At 28.2% G+C, this 22,965-nt stretch overlaps 1 protein-coding gene across 1 annotated transcript; it reads left to right on the top strand.

Moving 5' to 3' along the window:
• Positions 1-910: 910 nt before the first annotated feature.
• On the top strand, positions 911-17,109 carry LOTGIDRAFT_172801 (hypothetical protein; the record flags this gene model as incomplete). The annotated part of the gene is made up of 31 exons (XM_009049979.1): positions 911-916; positions 961-1,020; positions 1,954-2,076; positions 2,267-2,345; positions 2,815-2,859; positions 2,924-3,009; positions 3,297-3,376; positions 3,504-3,546; positions 4,139-4,185; positions 4,453-4,519; positions 4,978-5,021; positions 5,087-5,234; positions 6,573-6,626; positions 6,736-6,751; positions 6,819-6,868; positions 6,941-6,955; positions 7,021-7,076; positions 8,383-8,428; positions 8,861-8,939; positions 9,636-9,685; positions 10,804-10,872; positions 11,451-11,485; positions 11,694-11,750; positions 11,959-11,962; positions 12,564-12,598; positions 13,052-13,070; positions 13,147-13,176; positions 13,253-13,287; positions 14,850-14,873; positions 15,346-15,349; positions 16,996-17,109. 31 exons carry the CDS (start codon positions 911-913, stop codon positions 17,107-17,109), a joined length of 1,620 nt encoding a protein of 539 aa, XP_009048227.1.
• Between the last annotated feature and the right edge of the window lie 5,856 nt (positions 17,110-22,965).

Raw genomic sequence — 22,965 nt, forward strand, 5'->3', positions numbered from 1 at the left:
AATAAATGGACTGAAGAGTTTTAAGAACCCTACCGCCTACCCGGATCAAATGAAATGAAGTAAAGCAAATTATTCCGATGTTTTCAAAAATAGTAAAGCGCTTTCTTAACCAATGCACAGTTTAATGTAATAGGTAATAGATAATATGTATCATATTAGTTGGTGCATAACAAAGGGTGCAGAAATATAATTTCAAAGATATTTAAAAGATATTGCAATATTAATTAATACTCTAACAACCAGTTCATATCTAGAAAACAGACCTATTTTACGTCACAATTGACCTGCACACCTTAGTTCATGAGAACATAGTATACACCGATCAGGAAAAGGTATTTACATTGGATTGGTACGTTCAAATGAGCCTGTGTTTTATCAACAGTCTCGGCATTTACATTAACGCGATTTCGGAAAAGGTACACTCATCATTGACGATAAAATAAACAAGTCGGTCTTGGACAATCAAAATGGACACGTTCTTTGATCGATTTTATATCTGAGATTTGTTTACCTAAACTGAAATTCCGACCATTACTTTATGTCAAATAGGTGCAATCACCAAAAGGAAAGATTACTGAGTTAATAATGACGCAGCTTTACATACCACCTAATTAAATATATTCTTAAACATCTATAACTAAATAAAATGATATATAATATAAGTTATAAAACACAATTAAGACACTCAATGACATTCATTCACGAAAATAACTACAAAAATGTAACAAAAAACCTCACTACCTACACGAATGATAATACAATCATTGGACACAATATAGAATATAGAAAATGCAATTCATTTTTCAGAAACTACACATAATCACAAATACTTTTACATCATACAAATTACAATAATACTGAATATAAATGCATAGAAGCAAGGTAATTGCTATTTAAATATCTGATATATATGACGGTAAGTGGTTGAAGTTTTTTGAGAATATTCAAAAATTATTACAGGTAAGTGTTAAATGTTCTTTCTTTCGAAAATATTTAGTTCTTATATCATTCATATCGAAGGTAAGTGTCAAATCAAATTTATTATCTAACATCAATATTTATATTATTATTCAGAGTGAAGGTATGTGTTAAATTTACTTAATTATATTATCTCAATATTATTATATTATTAAGAGTGGAGGTATGTGTTAAATTTAATTAATTATATTATCTCAATATTCATATTATTATTAAGAGTGAAGATAAGTTTCAAATACTTTTTTTCGAATATATAAATATATTAATATCGAAGGTATGTGTTAAATTTACTTTTATTACCTCAATATTCATATTATCATTCACAGCAAATGTATGTGTCAAATTTACTTCATTATATAACCTCAATATTCTTATTATTATGTATGTGTTAAATTCACTTTATTTTTGTTTTACCTCAATATTCATATTATTCTTCTAATGAAGGTATGTGTTAAATTTACTGTATTATATTACCTCAATGTTCATATTGCTATTCAGAGTATGTATTAAATTTACTTCATTATAGTTAATCCAATATTCATGATATTATTCAGCGAGTAGGTATGTGAAATGTTTACTTTGATATATTACTCCAATGATCAGATTATTACAAGATTAAAGGTATGTGTTTAATCTACTTTATTGTATTACTTCTATTATATTCTTCAGACTGAAGGTATGTGTTAAATTTACTGCATTATATTACCTCAATATTCATATTGTTATTCAGAGTAAAGGTATGTGTTAGATTTACTTCATTATATTACCTCAATATTCATATTGTTATTCAGAGTAAAGGTATGTGTTAGATTTACTACATTATATTACCTCAATATTCATATTGTTATTCAGAGTGAAGGTATGTGTTAGATTTACTACATTATATTACCTCAATATTCATATTGTTATTTAGAGTAAAGTTATGTGTTAGATTTACTTCATCATATTTACATCAATATTTATTATATTCTTCAGAGTGAAGGTATGTGTCAACTCTATTATATTACCTCAATATTCATAATATTATTCAGATTGAATGTATGTGTTAAATTTACTTGTTTTATTACCTCGATGTTTATTTTATCGTTCGGAGTGAAGGTATGTGTCAACTTTAGTCTATTTCTAGGACATTTAGCTCTTCGATATTCATATTGTGTTTCAGAAAAAAGTCATTTCCTGGCTCATTTAATCTCTTAACACCCATATTATTATTCTGGGTAAAGGTATGAGACACATTTATTTTTGGGATATTTTAGCACTTTAGCACAATATTTATATTCTTATACAGATGAAGGTATGTGCCAATTTTACACCATTTTATTTAGGACATTTGGTCCTCAATATTCTTTCTATTGTTCAGAGTGAAGGTTTGTGTAAATATTCTGTACCTCAATAACAAAAATGCTGAGGTAAGTGTTGAAATATTAGTATTCAAATATTGTTGAGTTTGAAGGTATGTATCAATTTTACAATTTTTCTTGAACTATTATAACATCAATATAATTCAGAGTAAAGGTATGTGACAACTTTATTCCAAGTCTTGGACATTTAGTACCCCGATTTTCATATTTTTATTTAGAGTCAAGTATGACTCGCATTTATTTTTTTTAGTATTTTTAGTTTAATATTTTGATATCCATTATATTTTCTTGGCAAAGGTATATGACAAATTTATAAAAATATCCATATCATCACACAGATTACAAGTATGTGTCAATTATACACCAGTGTCAATTTGTGTCAATTTGACACTATTTCTAGGACATGTAGTACTTCAATATTTATATTACCATTGAGAACAAACACAGGTATGTGTCAATTTTACTTTATTTCTAGGACATGACTATAGTACCTCACAATATTTTATCAATCAGAGTAAAGGTATGTGTCAATTTTACTGTATTTCTAGGACATTTATTACATCAATATATATTTTATCATTGAGATCAAGCAAAGGTATGTGCCAATTTTACTATATTTCGAGGACGTGACTGTAGTACTTCAATATATGTATTATCATTCACAGTAAAGGTATGTCTTAAGATTACCTTTTTTCTAGTTCCTTGATCCCTTGGCATCCATTATATTTTCTGGACAGGTATGTGACAAATTTACGTTATTTGTGGAAAATTTATCACTTTGATAATAACTTTTGGATCGTTAGTACTTCAATATTATACAGAGTAAAGGTATGTGTCAATTTTACACCATTTCTAAGACATTTGGTTCCTCACCATCCTATATATTTTGTGAAGGTGTGTGACAAATTCACGTCATTTGTGAACATTTAGCACTTATTTGTTCGTAATGTTATTCAGAATGAAGGTATGTATCAATTTTACACCATTTCTAGGACATTTTGTACCTATTATTATCCATATTATTATTCAGAAGGAAGGTATGTGTCAATACCTAAATTTTCATATTATTATTCAAACTTTACAGTATTTATAAATCATTTAGTACATAGATAAGTGATATTATTGATCAAAGTAAAGGTAAGTGTCAAAGTTACTCTTTTCTAGGGCATTAAGTACCTCAATATCGATATTATTATTCAGAGTAAAGGTATGTGTCAATTTTACTCTATTGCGTGCACATTTAGTACCTAAATATCTATATTATTATCGATGTGTCAGTTTTACTCTATTTTTAGAACATTTAGTACCTCAATATCCATATTTTTGTTCAGAGTGAAGGTATCAATTTTATCAGGTGTCAATTTAAACACTTGCGTGCACATTTAGTATCTACATATCCATATTATTATTCTGAGTGAAGGTATGTGTTAATTTTACTCTATTTCTAGGACATTTAGTACTTAAAAATCCATATTTTCATTGAGAACAAACACGGGTATGTGTCAATTGTACTCTATTTTTTAGGACTTCAATAACCATATTATTATTCTGAGTAAAGGTATGTGTCAATTTTACACTATTTCTTGAACTTTTGGTATCTCAATATCCATATTATTATTCAGAGTGAAGGTATGTGTCAATTTTACACTATTTCTTGAACTTTTAGTATCTCAATATCCATATTATTATGCAGAGTAAAGGTATGTGTCAATTTTACACTATTTCTTGAACTTTTGGTATCTCAATATCCATATTATTATTCAGAGTGAAGGTATGTGTCAATTTTATACTATTTCTAGGCTATTTCGTACCTCAATATCGATATTATCATTGAGATCAAACACAGGTATGTGTCAATTTTACTCTATTTCTAGGTCATTTAGTACCTCAATATTCATATTATTATTCAGTGTGAAGGTATGTGTCAGTTGTATCTTATTTCTTTGATAATCAGTACAAGTACATCTGTATAATTCAGAGTGAAGGTAAGTGTCAAATTTACACAATTTTAGGGCATTTAGTACCTCAATATTCACATTATCAATTTTGAAGGTATGTTCCAATTTTATTGTATTTCTCTAACAAGTATTACATATAATGTTATTATCTGCAGTAACGTAAGTATCAAAATCGATTTATATTTAGGACATTTAGCAACTATGTTTTTAGTCGGGGTAAAGGTATGTGTCAATTTTACACTATTTCTAGGACATGTAGTACTTCATTATATATATTATCATTGAGATCAAGCAAAGGTATGTGTCAATTTTACTATGACTCTACTTCCTCAATATATATATTATCATTCAGAATAAAGGTATGTGTCAATTTTACACTATTTCTAGCGCATTTATTACCTCAATATATATTTTATAATTGAGATCAAGTAAAGGTATGTGTCAACTTTACTATGAATCTAGTGCTTCGATATATATATATATATATATATATTATCATTCAGAGTAAAGGTATGTGTCAGTTTCGCAATTTTTCTGGGACATTTAGTACCTCAATATATATTTCATCATTAAAAGCAAGCAAAGGTATGTGTCAATTTTACTATATTTCAAGGACATGACTATTGTACCTCATTATTCATTCAGAGTGAATTTATGAGTTAATTTTATACCTTTTCTAGGACATTAAGTACCTCATTATGCATTTTATTGAGAGCAAGCTTAGGTATGTGTCAATTTGACTATATTTCTTGGACATTTTATCATCTCAATATTTTTCTTGTTATTCAGACTGAAGGTATGTGCTGAATTTATTCTACTTCTAACATACTTAGTACCTCAAGACCCAAATTATTATTCAGTAGGAGAGAGTATATCAAAATTATTTTATATCTTGAACATTGGAACACCATTATTTATATTTCTGTTTAAAGTAAAGGTATGTTTCAAATGTGCTCTATATTATTGAAATAAAGGTATGTGTCAACTATCTTATTGAAATAAACGGATGTGTCAACTATTGTACATAGATATGTTTATGAAATTTGTTGAAATGAATTGCATATTCTAAAGGAAAGTATGCGAAATTATTTTATTGAGTTGAAGGTATGTGTCAACTATTTTATTGAAATTAAGGTATGTATCGACTATATTATTGAAATGAAGTTATCTGTCATCTATTTTATGAAATGAAGGTATGTATCAACTATTTTATTGAAATGGAGGTATGTGTCAATTATTTTATTGAAATGCAGGCATGTATCAACTATTTTATTGAAATTAAGGTATGTATCGACTATATTATTGAAATGAAGGTATCTGTCATCTATTTTATGGAAATGAAGATAAGGATGTGTCTACTATCGACTTGATATAAGGGTACATATCATCCATTTTATTGAAATGAAGGTAAGTTTCAACTATTTTATTGAATTGAAGGTATGTATCTTATTGAAATGAAGGTATGTATCATCTCTCTTATTGAAATGAAGGTATGTATCATCCAACTTATTGAATGGAGGTATGTTTCAACTATTTTATTGAAATGAAGGTATGTGTCAACTATTTTATTGAATTGAAGGTATGTATGTTATTGAAATGAAGGTATGTATCATCTCTCTTATTGAAATAAAGGCATGTATCATCTAACTTATTGAAATGGAGGTATTTTTCAACTTTCTCACTGAAATGAAAGGTATGTATCAACTTTCTCTTTGAAGTGAAGGTATGTTTAAACTATCTTATTGAAATGAAGGTATGAATCAGCTATATTATTGAAATAATGGTATGTATCTTATTGAAATGAAAGTATGTATCAACTATATTATCAATATAAAGGTAAGTTTTTTTATATTTTTAAATGAGGTATGTGTCAAACTATTATTTTCACATTTTCTTCATTACTTCTAACTCGATGTTTGTCATAATTATTCAAGGATATGTATGATTTTAGTTATTTTCTGTACGCGTTTTAGCACAATAAGTGACCATAACTATATACAGCTAAGCTCAAAGAATATTCTCTGATTTACATGGACATTTATTGTAGAATTTACAGGTGTGTAACATTTTTATTAGGCTTACCCTATCATGCAGTATAGATGAATACAGGGATTCAGATTTGTCAAGATTGGTTCCATTTCAGTATTAGTATTACAGGTATGTTATTAGGTATGTGAAAAGTACCTAGTGAGAGTATATGTATGCAAAGAGTTACCAGTATTATGAAGCGTTCCTGATACGCTTTATAGGTATGTAGCGAATATTTTGATTTCAGTATACGAAACAGTTATGTCTGGAGAACTTATTTTTCAGTATTATCGAAATACAGGTATGTGAATTAGATTTAACTCACACATCAAGTACCGTAAAGATATGTGATATAACTTCTTATTTCAGTATCATATACGTAAGGTATGTGAATATAACTTCTATTTCAGTATCATACACTAACAGGTATGTGAATATAACTTCTATTTCAGTATCATACACGTAAGGTATGTGAAAAATACTTCTATTTCAGTATCATACACTAAGGTATGTGGATGTAACTTTCATTTCAGTATCATACAGGTAAGGTATGTGAAGAAAACTTTTATTTCAGTATTATAAACGTAAGGTATGTGAATATAACTTCTATTTCAGTATCATACACGTAAGGTATGTGAAAATACTTTTATTTCAGTATCATACACTAAGGTATGTGGATGTAACTTTCATTTCAGTATCATACACGTAAGGTATGTAAAGAAAACTTTTATTTCAGTATCATGAACGTAAGGTATGTGAGTAAAACTTTTATTTCAGTATCATACATTAAGGCATGTGGATTTAGCTTTCATTTTAGTATCATTCACGCACACGCACAGGTATAAGATACGACTTTTATTTTAGTATAAAAAAACTGACTGATATGTGAATATATATTTTAATTTAGAATCATATACCTTACTTACTGTAAGAGGTTTGTAGTATATATTTTACTCCGGCATACACATGTATTTTTATTTTAGTAACATATACATACACTTATGTAAAAATTTAAAACCATACACGCATAAGTATGTGGATATAAATTTATTCCCTATATACGCGTACAGGTATTACTAGAAGTGAAGGTATGTCAAAGTTCCTTTCTATATACTAGAAATGAAAGTATGTCGTATTTAATACCTTTTTAATAGAAGAGAAGGTACGTCGTTTTTAATACCTTTTTACCAGAAGTGAAGGTATGTCATATTTAATATTGTTTTACTAGAGGTAAATGTATGTCGTATTTAATACCGTCTTTAAATTAGTGAGGGTATGTCAAAATTACTATATATTTACTAGAAGTGACTGCATATCGTTTTCTAGTAGTGAAGGTATGCCAAAATTAATATCTATTTACTAGATGTGACGGTATGTCGTATTTAATACCTTTTACTAGAATTGAATTTATGTTGAAATGAGGATATGTTAAATCACTATTTATTTTACTAGTAGTTAAGGTGTATGTCGTATTTTAATCCTTTTTTCTATTAGTGAGGGTATGTCAATATCACCACTGATTACTAGAAGTGAAGGTATGTCTAAATTACTTTCTATTTACTAGAAGTGAAGGTATGTCTAAGTACTATCTATTTACTAGAAATGAAGGCATGTCAGTATTTTTATCTATTTACTCAAAGCAAAGGTATGTCTAAATCGCTATCTATTTGCTAGTGGTGAACATTTACGTATGTCAACGTATGTTACGTATGATTGAAAGGATGGTATGTCAAAAATATTCACTCATTTACTAGAAGGTATGTCTTAATTACTTCCTATTTACAAGAAGTGAACGTATGCCAAATTATTTATCTATTTACTAGAAGTGGAGGTATGTCTTAATTACTTCTTATTTACTAGAAGTGAACGTATGTCAAATTATTCTCTATTTACTAGAAGTCGTATTTTATACCGTTTTACTAGAAGTGAAAGTATTAATATCTTTTTACTAGAAGTGAAAGTATGTTAAGTTACTATTTATTTACTTGAAATTAAGGTGTGGCAAATCACTATCTATTTACTAGAAGTAAGTGAAGGTATTAATATCTTTTTACTAGAAGTGAAGGTTTGTCGTATTTAGTACCATTTTTGCTAGAAGTGAAGGTATGTCCAAATCACTATCTATTTACTAGAAGCACAGGTATATCAAAATTACAATCTTTTTACTAGAAGTGAAGGTCTGCTAAATTACCATCTTTCTCGCTGAAGGTGAAGGTATGTCAAAATTGCTATATATTTACTACAAGTGAATATATGTCTGAATGATTTCTTATCTAAATGAATTGAAGGTCAAAATTCCTATCTATTTACCAGTATTGAAGGTGTGTCTTTTCCATTTACTACTAGTTAAGATATGTCTAAACTTCCATCTTATTACTTGAAATGAAGAAATTTACAATTACGGTGTTTTATTAGAAGTAAAGACATGTCTTAATTACTTGGTTATGTCAATATCACTATCTATTCACTAGTATTGAAGGTATGTCTTTTTTTATTAAAAGTAAAGGTATGTCAAAATTACTATATGTTTGCTAGAAGTGTGGTGTCTGCTTTATTACCGATTTAATAGAAGTAAAGGTATGTCAAAATCACCACATATTTACTAGAAGTGAAGGTATGTCTAAATCGTTATCTATTTACTTCTATTGAATGTATGTCCAAATCACTACCATTTTACTAAAAGGGGAGGTATTATTAATCTACTTACTAGATGTGATGGTATGTCTATTTATCATCCATTTACTTGGAGTTAAGATATGTGTCTTAATACCAGGCCTATCTACTTTACTAGTAATAAAGTATGACCTTATTTCCATCTATTTATTAGAAATGAAGATATGTTAAATTACTATCTATCTACAAGAAGTGAAGGTATGTCAAAATTACTATATATTTGCAAGAAGTAAAGGTATGTCAAAATTACTATCTATTTACAAGAAGTAAAGGTATGTCAAAATCACTATCTATTTACAAGAAGTAAAGGTATGTCAAAATTACTATCTATTTACAAGAGGAGTATGTCAAAATGACACATGTTTATTAGACGGGAAATGTCTTAATTACTATATTTGTACTAGAAATGAAAGGTATGTTTAAATTACTTAGACATGTCAAAATCACCACTGATTTACTTGGAGTGAAGGTTTGTCTCATTCGATATCTATTTATTTCAAGTGAAGGTATTGTTAAATGACTATATATTTACAAGTATTAAATACGTGTCTAAATAACCATCTTTTTACTAGAATGTCGAAAAAATATATATTTACAAGAAGTTGGGGATGCCTTAATTACCATCTTTTTTCTACAGCTTTTTACAAGGGTATGTCAAAATCTACTTTTTATTTACTAAAAATGAAGGTATGTCTATATCTATATATTTACTAGAAGTGACGGGATCACTGAAATGCCATATTCTTATTAGAAATAAAGGTATGTCAAAATAACTATTTATGTACTAGAAGCGAAAGTAAATAAAAGTAACTATCTATTTATTGGAAATGAATGTATGCCAAAATAACAAAATTTCTTACTAGAAGTGAAGGTATGTCAAAATTACTATGTATTTACTAGAAGTGGGGATGTCACAACTACTTACTATTTGATAAAAGTGAGGTATAAATCGCTTTCTATTTAAGTGAAGGTATGACTAAATTACCATATTTCTTTTAGAAATGAAGACATATCATATCATTTACTATAAGTGAATGTCTTAGGTACTATCTATACTCAATCATCAGAACTGAAGGTATGTCAAAAGACTATCTATTTACTAGAGGTGAAGGTATGTCTGAATTACTATATATTTTACTAGAAGTGAAGGTATGTCAAAGTCGAAAAAGCTATCTATTTACACGAAATAAGGGTATGTCTAAATTACTGTCTATCTATTTGAAGTTATGGTATGTTTAATTTACCATTACTATTTTTTATTAACAGTTAATTATTATCTATTTATTTGAAATGAAGGTATACCAAGGTAACTATCTATGAATTATAAGCGAAAGTATATCAAAATAACTATCTATTACTAGATGTGAAGGTATGTTCTAAATTACTATCTATTTACTAGAAGTGACGGTACCAGTACATCAATAGTATTCTACTAGATATAAACTAGATGTTAAAGTAAGGTATGTTTACATTGCCAGTATTCTACTAGGTATAAACTAGATGTTAAAGTAAGGTATGTTCACATTGCTAGTATTCTACTAGGTATAAACTAGATGATAAAGTAAGGTATGTATACATAACCAGTATTTTACTAGATATAAACTAGATGTTAAAGTAAGGTATGTATACATAACCAGTATTCTACTAGATATAAACTAGATGTTAAAGTAAGGTATGTAAAATTACCTGTTGTCTAATAGATAGAACTAGATGTTAATGTAAGGTATGTATATATAACCAGTATTCTACTAGATATAAACTAGATGTTAAAGTAAGGTATGTTAAAATTAACTGTTGTCTAATAGATAGAACTAGATGTTAATGTAAGGTATGTTTACATTTTTCAAATTACTATCTATTTACTAGAAGTGAAGGTATGTTCTAAATTACTATGTATTTACCAGAAGTGAAATTGTGTCAAAGTAAGTATTCATTTACTAGATGTGATGGTTTGTCTAAATTACTATCTATTTACCAGAAGTAAAGGTATGTTCTAAATAACCACTTTTTTACTAAAAGTTGAGGTTTGTAAAATTTACTATCTATTTACTTGAAGTGAAGATATGCCTTAATAGCTATAAGTTTTTTAGAAGTGATATAAACTAGAAGTTAAAGTAAGATGTTCAAATTACTAGTATTCTAATAGATATAAACTAGATGTCAAGTAAGGTATGTTCACATTACTAGTATTCTACTAGATATAAACTAGATGTTAATGTAAGGTTTGTTTACATTACTAGTATTCTATTAGATAAAAACTAGATGTCAAACTAAGGTGTGTTTACATTACCAGTATTCTACTAGATATAAACTAGATTTTAAAGTAAGGTATGTTTACATTGCCAGTATTATACTAGATATAAACTAGATGATAAAGTAAGGTATGTTTACACTACCAGTATTCTACTAGATATAAACTAGATGTAAAAGTAAAGTATGTTTACATTACCAGTATTTTACTAAATATAAACTAGATGATAAAGTAAGGTATGTTTGCATTACCAGTATTCTACTAGATATAAACTAGATATAAAAGTAAGGTATGTTTAGATTACCAGTATTCTACTAGATATAAACTAGATGATAAAGTAAGGTATGTTCACATTACCAGTATTATACTAGACATAAACTAGATGCTAAAGCAAGGTATGTTTGCATTACCAGTATTCTAATAGATATAAACTATATGTTAAAGTAAGGTATGTTTACAATACCATTATTTTACTAAATATAAACTAGATGATAAAGTAAGGTATGTTTACACTACCAGTATTCTACTAGATATAAACTAGATGTAAAAGTAAAGTATGTTTACATTACCAGTATTTTACTAAATATAAACTAGATGATAAAGTAAGGTATGTTTGCATTACCAGTATTCTACTAGATATAAACTAGATGCTAAAGCAAGGTATGTTCACATTACCAGTATTCTAATAGATATAAACTATATATTAAAGTAAGGTATGTTTACAATACCATTATTTTACTAATTATAAACTAGATGATAAAGTAAGGTATGTTTGCATTACCAGTATTATACTAGATATAAACTAGATGATAAAGTAAGGTATGTTTACATTACCAGTATTCTACTAGATATAAACGAGATGATAACGTAAGGTATGTTTAGATTACCAGTATTCTACTAGATATAAACGAGATGATAACGTAAGGTATGTTTAGATTACCAGTATTCTACTAGATATAAACTAGATGTTAAAGTAAGTTATGTTTAGATTACCATTATTCTACTAGATATAAACTAGATGTTAAAGTAAGGTATGTTCACATTACCAGTATTCTACTAGATATAAACTAGATGTTAAAGTAAGGTATGTTTACAATACCAGTATTCTACTAGAAATAAACTAGATGTAAAAGTAAGGTAAGTTTACATTACTAGTATTCTACTAGATATAAACTAGATGTTATAGTAAGGTATGTTCACATTACCAGTATTATACTAGATATAGACAAGTTGTTAAAGGAAGGTATGTTCACATTGCTAGTATTCTACTAGATATAAACTAGATGTTATAGTAAGGTATGTTTATATTTACAGTATTCTACTAGATATAAACTATATGATAAAGTAAGGTATGTTCACATTACCAGTATTATACTAGATATAAACTAGATGTTACAGAAAGGTATGTTCACATTACCAGTTCTATACTAGATATAAACTAGATGTTAAAGTAAGGTATGTTTACATTACCAGTATTATACTAGATATAAACTAGATGTTAAAGTAAGGTATGTGCACATTGCCAGTATTCAACTAGATATAAACTAGATGTTAAAGTAAGGTATGTTTACATTACCAGTATTCTACTAGATATAAACTAGATGTTAAAGTATGGTATGTTCACATTACTAGTTTTCTACTAGATATAAACTAGATGTTAAAGTAAGGTATGTTTACATTACCAGTATTCTACTTGATATAAACTAGATGTTAAAGTAAGGTATGTTTAGATTACCTGTATTCTACTAGATATAAACTAGATGATAAAGTAAAGTATGTTCACATTGCCTGTATTCTACTAGATATAAACTAGATGATAAAGTAAGTTATGCTTACATTACCAGTATTCTGCTAGATATAAACTAGATGTTAAAGTAAGGTATGTTTATATTTACAGTTTTCTACTAGATATAAACTAGATGATAAAGTAAGGTATGTTTACATTACCAGTATTCTACAAGATATAAACTAGATGTTAAAGTAAGGTATGTTTATATTTACAGTATTTTACTAGATATAAACTAGATGATAAAGAAAGGTATGTTCACATTACCAGTATTTTACTAGATATAAACTAGATGATAAAGTAAGGTATGTTCACATTACCAGTATTCTACTAGATATAAACTAGATGTTAAAGTAAGGTATGTTTACATTACCAGTATTATACTATACATAAACTAGATGTTAAAGTAAGATGTTCACATTACTAGTATTCTACTAAATATAAACTAGATGTTAAAGTAAGGTATGTTTACATTACCAGTATTCTAATAGATATAAGCTAGATGTTAATGTAAGGTATGTTTACATTACCAGTATTCTACAAAATATAAGCCAGAAGTTTATGTAATAAGGTATTACATTGTCAGTATTTTACTAGATTTAAGCTAGATGTAAGGTATGTTCACATTACCAGTATTCTACTAGATATAAGCTAGATGTTTATGTAAGGTATGTTTACATTGCCAGTATTCTACTAGATATAAACTAGATGTTACAGTAAGGTATGTTTACATTACCAGTATTCTACTAAATATAAACTAGATGTTAAAGTAGGGTATGTTCACATTACCAGTATTATACTAGATATAAACTAGATGTTAAAGTAAGGTATGTTCACATTATAAGTATTCTACTAGATATAAGCTAGATGATAAAGTAAGGTATGTTCACATTACCAGTATTCTACTAGATATAGACTAGATGTTACAATAGGGTATGTTTACATCAATAGTATGCTACTAGACATAAACTAGATGATAAATTAAGGTATGTTCACATTACTAGTATTATACTAGATATAAACTAGATGTTAAAGTAAGGTATGTTCACATTGCCAGTATTCCACTAGATATAAACTAGATGTTAATGTAAGGCATGTTCACATTGCCAGTATTCTACTAGATATAAACTAGATGTTAATGTAAGGTATGTTCACATTACTAGTATTCTACTAGATTTAAACTAGATGTTACAGTAAGGTATGTTTAGATTACCAGTATTCTACTAGATATAAACTAAATGTTAATGTAAGGTTTTTTTTATTATTACCAATATTCTACTAGATATAAACTAGATGTCAAAGTAAGGTATGTTCACATTACTAGTATTCTACTAGATTTAAACTAGATGTTAATGTAAGGTATGTTTACATCAATAGTATGCTACTAGATATAAATTAGATGATTAATTAAGGTATGTTTACATTACTAGTATTCCACTAGATATAAACTAGATGTTAAAGTAAGGTATGTTCACATTGCCAGTATTCCACTAGATATAAACTAGATGTTAATGTAAGGCATGTTCACATTGCCAGTATTCTACTAGATATAAACTTGATGTTAATGTAAGGTTTTTTATCATTACCAGTATATTACTAGATATAAACTAGATGTTAAAGTAAGGCATGTTCACATTGCCAGTATTCTACTAGATATAAACTAGATGTTAATGTAAGGTTTTTTTTATCATTACCAGTATTCTACCAGATATAAACTAGATGTTAAAGTAAGGTATGCTTTTATTTCCAGTATTCTCCTGCGCTTAAGCTAGATGTTTATGTAAGGTATGTTAACATTATCAGTATTCTTCTAGATATAAACTAGATGCTGAAGTAAGGTATGTTTACAATACCAGTATTTTACTAAATATAAACTAGATGTTAAAGTAAGGTATGCTTTTATTTCCAGTATTCTACTAGATATAAACTAGATGTTAAAGAAAGGCTTGTTTTCATTACCAGTATTATACTAGATATAAACTAGATGTTAAAGTAAGATATGTTTACATTACCAGTATTCTACTATATATAAACTAGTTGTTAAAGTAAGGTATGTTCACATTACCAGTATTATACTAGATATAGACTAGATGTTAAAGTAAGATATGTTTACATTACCAGTATTATACTATATATAAACTAGTTGTTAAAGTAAGGTATGTTCACATTACCAGTATTATACTAGATATAAACTAAATGTTAAAGTAAGTTATGTTTAGATTACCAGTATTCTACTAGATATAAACTAGATGTTAAAGTAAGATATGTTTACATTGCCAGTATTCTACTAGATATAAACTGACGTTACAGTAAGGTATGTTTAGATTACCAGTATTCTACTAGATATAAACTAGATGTTAAAGTAAGGTATGTTTAGATTACCAGTATTCTACTAGATATAAACTAGATGTCAAAGTAAGGTATGTTTACATCAATAGTATGCTACTAGATATAAACTAGATGTTAAAGTAAGGTATGTTAATATTTCCAGTATTCTACTACGTTTAAGCTAGATGTTTATGTAAGGTATGTTAACATTACCAGTATTCTTCTAGATATAAACTACCTTACATACCATAACATTACCAGTATTTTACTAAATATAAACTAGATGATAAAGTAAGGTATGTTTACATTACTAGTATTCTACTAGATATAAACTAGATGATAAAAAAGGCATGTTTACATTACCAGTATTATACTAGATATAAACTAGATGTCAAAGTAAGGTATGTTTACATCAATAGTATGCTTCTAGATATAAACTAGATGTTAATGTAAGGTATGTTAATATTTCCAGTATTCTACTACGTTTAAGCTAGATGTTTATGTAAGGTATGTTAACATTACTAGTATTCTACTAGATATAAACTAGATGTTAATGTAAGTTTTTTCACTATTACCAGTATTCTACTAGATATAAACTAGATGTTAAAGTAAGGTATGTTTACATCAATAGTATGCTACTTGATATAAACTAGATGTTAAAGTAAGGTATGTTAATATCACCATTATTCTACTAGATATAAACTAGATGTTAAAGTAAGGTATGTTCACATTGCCAGTATTCTACTAGGTATAAACTAGTTGTTAAAGTAAGGTATGTTTAGATTACCAGTATTCTGCTAGATGTAACCTAGATGATAAAGTAAGGTATGTTTACATTACCAGTATTCTACTAGATATAAACTAGATGATAAAGTAGGGTATGTTTACATTACCAGTATTCTACTAGATATAAACTATATGATAAAGTAAGGTATGTTTACATTACCAGTATTCTGCTAGATATAAACTAGATGATAAAGTAAGGTATGTTTACATTACCAGTATTCTACTAGATATAAATTAGATGATAAAGTAAGGTATGTTTACATTACCAGTATTCTGCTAGATATAAACTAGATGATAAAGTAAGGTATGTTTACAATACCAGTATTTTACTAGATTTAAACTACATGATAAAGTAGGGTATGTTTACATTACCAGTATTCTACTAGATATAAACTAGATGATAAAGAAAGGTATGTTTACAATACCAGCATTCTACTAGATATAAACGAGATGATAAAATAAGGTTTGTTTACAATACCTAGATGTTAAATTAAGGTATATTAATATTACAACTATTATACTAGATATAAACTAAATTATAAAGTAAGGTTGGTTATCATATTATACTAAAGTTGAAATAGAAATAAGTAAGTAACATGTTCGGATACTTAAGTTAATTTGCAAATTTTTAATAATATTTAGGCTGCTACTGCTTTAATTACTGGAGTTCAAATTGATATTCAGATTTTTTCAAAATCACATAAAGTACAAGTAAAGAAAGGTAATGTTTGGGTACAAGTTGGCATGTAATGTAAGTACATTTATTGAAGGTCCGCTTTACCAACCTTTTGCAATAGAGTTTGGGGATTGCAATCAATTTACAGGTAAGTTCTATTAAATTTACAGGTGTCGGATATTTACCAGATACGTGGATATTTTCAAGAAGTGTATGATAAGCCAACGTGGGGTTTCTTTAAACAAACCTATACAAAGGCAGCACACATCATCATACCGAAATAACACAAAAACATTTATCAAATACTTCAAGAATAGTATAACAAATCTCTGCCATTAACATTAACTTAACAAGTATATTCTATATCATTATCATTAAAAAATGAATCAGAACTGAACGTTGCATTATCAGTCCATTTCAATCATCATTTATAAAGAACTCAAATGAATTACAAGACTGTTACATAATCCTAAAAAACAAAATTTCATTATCAACTGCAACAAATGTTACATCCTGAACTCGAAAAAAATTCTTTACATTATCATCAGGAATAAAAGAATGTTACATTATCAACACGAATAAAAGATTGTTAAATTATCATCACGAATAGAAGACAGTTACATTATCATCACGAATAGAAGACAGTTACATTATCATCAAAAAACTGTTAAATTATCTTCACGAATAAAAGGCGGTTACATTATCATCACGAATAAAAGACTGTTAAATTATCATCACGAATAAAAAAAAACTGTTAAATTATCATCACGAATAAAAGGCGGTTACATTATCATCACGAATAGAAGACAGTTACATTATCATCACGAATAAAAGACGGTTACATTATCATCACGAATAAAAAAAACTGTTAAATTATCATCACGAATAAAAGGGTGTTAAATTATCATCACGAATAGAAGACAGTAACATTATCATCACGAATAAAAGACTGTTACATTATCATCACGAATAAATGCCATATCGTCATTATAAATTGAATAAGGTAACATTACCATCACGAATACTGTCGTTGTAAAAAAGAACAGTTGCATTATCATAATAAAATTACACTCTGTCACATGATCAACCTAAACAAAAGTCAACATAACATTGTAATTAAAGAAAAGGTCAGTAAAATCATTATAAAGAGTTCATAATCATGCTTTTGGGAGTAAAGGCCTTTAGAAAGTAAAAATATTATTGCATGTTAACCATGTTATAGTCTGCTTTTTCTGTAGAATTACATTAGAAGTGGCTTGACTAATGGTGAAACGAAGCGTGTGGTCGAACGACTGCCCTTGACACGGTGCACTGGTATTCATTTTCTGAAAATCTTTTTTATATAAAAAAAACATTAAGAAAATCATTAAAAAAAGTTATGTAAAATTTATTGAAATCAAATAAGTTATTCCCTTATCATTTACCTAACGAAATCTTGTTTTCATATTTCTAGTAGGTAAGTAAACTGTAGAATACAACGGTATACGTTTCTTTCCAATTGGTATACTGCGGTATTAGTAAGTTGGTTTTGCCAATCTGCTGCCAGTTGTGTTCAGTACATAAAAAAACGATCAAGATTAAAGCAAGATAATCCAAATTTTAGTTGACCATTGAAAGGATTTCCTATTGTGAATAAGTACGAACTCAAAGAAAGGTTTTTATATTTCAGTCTATGGAAAGTTTAAGAACTGTAGAAGATGGAAGAAAATCGTCCTTTTCGTAGTGTTTGCTTTGACTTTTATCCATATCGTGATTTTTTTTTTACAGTGGCGTTTCTAAGAATTATTAGGTGGGGAGCCAGGCCAATCCCAGTTCTGCCACCCCAGCCCCTGGCCTCCGTAGAAACGCTACTATTTTTGATCGTTTTTGAGAAGTTTTTGCTTTTTGAGAAGTGTTCCCTTCGCCTGTTTCATTGCTTAGAATTCTGTTTGCAGTGGATTTGCTTGTATTGTGATTTGAACCGCTAAATAAAACTTGCATCATGCTCCACGAAAAAGACCTTTTAACTAATGTAAATGAGACATAATTTTGAAATGATATTTGAGACCTTTTTTTTTTTAAAACTAATTTAAAAAAGAAGATTGTGAGACAATTAACAAAACTTGGAAAAATGTTAGGAAATATTATTTTGAAAAAGAAATGTGAGAATTTGTTGTTATTAGAAATTGTTCATTTACAAAATTGTTCATCTTAGAAATTATTTGTGCGAAAAAATGTGAGAATAGTAGTTATTGAAAGAAAAATAAAAGACAATTTTGGATGTTAATGCTGGTGAAAATGTTAACGTGAGAAAAATTGTGTCGTTGTTGTTGTCTTGTTAGAGAAATTGTCTAAGTGAGAAAATGAGAGAACGTGTTTGATGTCGTTGTTGGAGAAATTGATAATGTTAGAAAAGTGAGAGTATTTGGATGTGAGAGAAAGTGCTTGCTGTTGTTAGAGAAATTGTAAATATGGAAAAAATTGGAGAAATGTATGATATGGTCATGTGAAAGAAATGAGAGAAACTGTGAAATTTGAGGGTGTGAAAATATAGATGTGCGAGAAACTAGAGAAAATGTTGATGTAGAACTTTTGATGTGTGAGAAATGACAGAAAATGTTGATTTTGAATATAGATGTGCGAGAAACTAGAGAAAATGTAGATGTAGAACTTTTGATGTGTGAGAAATGACAGAAAACGTTGATTTTGTGGAAGTTTGTATGTTTGAGAAGTATGAGAAAATGTTCACGTCGGAGAAAAATGTGAGAAAAAATTCGGTTCCAAAAAATTGTGAAAGCAATGAAGATGATAGATAATATGTCATCTATTTTATAAAGGTTGAAGTCAAGAATAAAAATTAATCCATTCGAATATTTTCCAATTAATCATCTCTTAACAAAGGAGTGTCGCTTTTGTTTATTAAGATGAATCGAGATGATATACATCCTAATAAGGAATCGGTTAAAAGGAAACGTTAATATAAACTTGGTCAGAAGGATTAAGAAAAATTTTGAAACATTGCTCAACTTCCTATTAAAAGTGCGGTATTAATTAATATTATATGTATTACCATTGTGAGGTGTGGGTTATACTCAGGATATCTTAATGCTATAATTATGCCCCTAGGACGATTTTGACGTACTGATATTAATGATAATACCTAAATTAATGATAGTATCGTTTGTCCTGGTGGATATAAAAAGGATATACCAATTATATGTATAATATAATAAGAGTATATCCCAAACGATTCGCTTTAATAGAATTTGAATTTTCGAATTTGACTTGATAAAATGTATCCAAAAAATTCAAGCTGAAGCATATTTGAAAAATGTACTGTATTTGTGTAAAGTGTATAGTCAATGTATCTTTATCAACTTTGTGTTATGTATCTTCTCTATTTGTATGTTCTATATTGTTTGTAATGTATCTTGCTATTGTCTGCCTGTCAATGTGTCATATATTTTGTGTTTGAAGTGTTTTGTCTCTGTATCAACGTGTTTTGTTTTTTGTGTTTGAAGTGTTTGTTTTTTGTGTATCAATTTGTTACGTATTTTGTTATGTTTATCAATGCGCTGTATTTTTGTGTTTGATATGCTTTTTCTGTGTATTAACAATGTGCTATATACTTTGTGTTTGAGAATTCATCTGTGTTTCAATGTTTTTATGTATGTTGTGTTTGAAAAAATTTGTATGTATCAATGTGTTGTTAATCATTTATAATGTTTCAGTTATATCAAATATTTCGTTCTGTATTTTCTGATTGATGATGTATTCATGTGTCTACATTATTATTGTACATGTGCTTGGTGTATTTGTGCAAAATTGTTTCTGTTTGTATGTGCTGTATTTCGCATTATGTATACTGATATTGCGTTTGTGTATTTTTTTTTTTTTTTTGAGTGTGTTTTGTTTTTCATTTTTGTCAGAGAAATTATATTATGGTTAGATTTGTTTATTTCAGTCAAGGTATTTCATTTATAAAAAATGAATACATGTAGAAGGGCGAAACATGTGTTCAGTTCGTCTACATGTTATTCCAACATGCCATTTCATTAAAAATGATAACCATTTAACCATTTGTATACAAGTCATCGTCAATACCCAATCTTTAACTAAAAGGGACAATCAAACTTTTTGCTCAAATTTGTGACAACTATACACCAAAATCTAGAGAAATGTGCCCTTTAAGGTATCTGAAAATTTTAACTAAAAAATTAATTTTTAAAGGCCAAAAATATTTAAAAACATTATGTAAGGTTTTTAAGTTTGTTATGCATTTTGGAAGCTGTTCGAAAAAAACACTTTACGGATTTGAGTAAAAATAAATGCCTAATTGTAGAAAATTATGTCCCCTATGTATTCTAAAGGTTTTATCTAATAATATCGAGCCATTATATATAAAGTCAAACACAAACACTAGGTCCAACTGCTTAATTAGCAAAAAGTATTTTCTGTTTTTAATAAACCCTTTTAAAACAAATTCAGTTTAATCAAGAAGATACATCGATATTAATAGCATACTTAAGTAATATTTTCAGTTTTTGATAATGAAAATTTTTACAAAAAAACGGAATACCCGGCAACTAAGCATTAAAATCTTTGATCACATTTTCTGTATGTCTTTATGTTTGGTCATAATATAAACGGACATGAAAATGTATGTTGTGTGTTAAGTTCAGTATTTTATATGTTATATATATTTGAAAAGTATTGTTCTCCGTTTTACTCAGTATTTTAAACTTAACGGCATATTACTAAACGTTCATGTCAGTATTATGAACATGGTTTGTTCTGTTGGGTCATGAAACCATGATCATGACGTTAAAGATCCCTCGACAGTTGTAAGATTAACCTATAGCAACTGCCCTTGCACATTTTCCACATTGCAAACCGTGTGGTGTTGCTCATCGTTTTCAACCCGATAATATGCAGAACAATAGGACATCAAAGTCCTATCAGTAATGCCTCATGACCCATCCTCTCATGTCATTTTAAGTTCAATTATGACAGCTTATTTAATGTCTAATTAGTGCAGCTGTGCAAAATAGCCATGTTATCTGCTTGTCTATGTGTACTAATTTTCATGCTTTTGCTTTCTGCATGTCTAAGATGGGTGAAGGCTACTAATGCATTAGTTTTTTTTTTAATAAAAATGTTGCGTACATTGAATCAATTCTGCCTTTCTGCGTTGTCGTTAACTTTTGCTGTATAGTAATATTTTTATTTTAAAACTCTAGGTCTCTTTCGAAGATTAGATTTATGCGAAACTAAAACTCGACAATGAAATTTCATTTGATTTGTTGCTTTTTAGTATCTATCGGCAGTCTTATTAAAATTAGACCAAACTTTCGTTCCGTTTTTATTAGCTTTTATTTTTTAATATAGCCACTTCAATTAGAACTCTCGTCAAATCAACCCTTTGACCTAACCTAATAAACACTGCGTCACATTTACCAGCGCTGGAGAGGGTAACAATTTGAAAGCTAACGTCATCGACTTAGGTCAAAGTTAATTTGACGATCGTTCAAGAGTGCTGTCGTTATACCCTATCTGAAGGGGCTATATTAAAAATAAAAGCTTATAAAAAAAAACGAAACGAGAGTTTGGCCTCATTTTAATTAGACTGTATCCATCGGTAGCATGTACATTGTCTGAAGCTTGTGATTGTCTTTGTCTTTTAATCTTTCATTTTTGGCTTTATTGCCTTTTGGTTGTTAGTCGTTTTTAATGTTCGGTGTTATGAGTATTTGTACAGTTACGTTCCTTTCAGCTCTTTACGGTGGCTGGCTCGAAGATATCTGTGTTGTTTTTTCCTTGCTGTAGGTATGTCTTTGCCTAATATATCTTCATGGTTTTGGAGCTTACTAGCAGGATTTTTGTATATCGTTGGGGTTTACTAACCGAAATTATTTTCTCTCGCTTGTATGGATTTTGGTGATTGAAAAAGGAACAGAGCTAACGCATAGGTCATTCCGTTTCCGCTTAGTTCTGTTTATCAACTGCTATTATATATTAACCCTTCTGAGTCTGATCTATTTGCTTTCACTAATTGCATGGGTGGTAGTTGTTTTGGAGTGTTTCGCAAACATTGTTGTTTGTTAACCTAAGTCTGCATATTTATTTTGCTTTCTCATGTCAACATCACATATTCGGCAGCT

The sequence above is a fragment of the Lottia gigantea genome (genome assembly GCF_000327385.1).
Source record: "Lottia gigantea unplaced genomic scaffold LOTGIsca_142, whole genome shotgun sequence".
NCBI classification, from domain to species: Eukaryota; Metazoa; Mollusca; class Gastropoda; family Lottiidae; genus Lottia; species Lottia gigantea.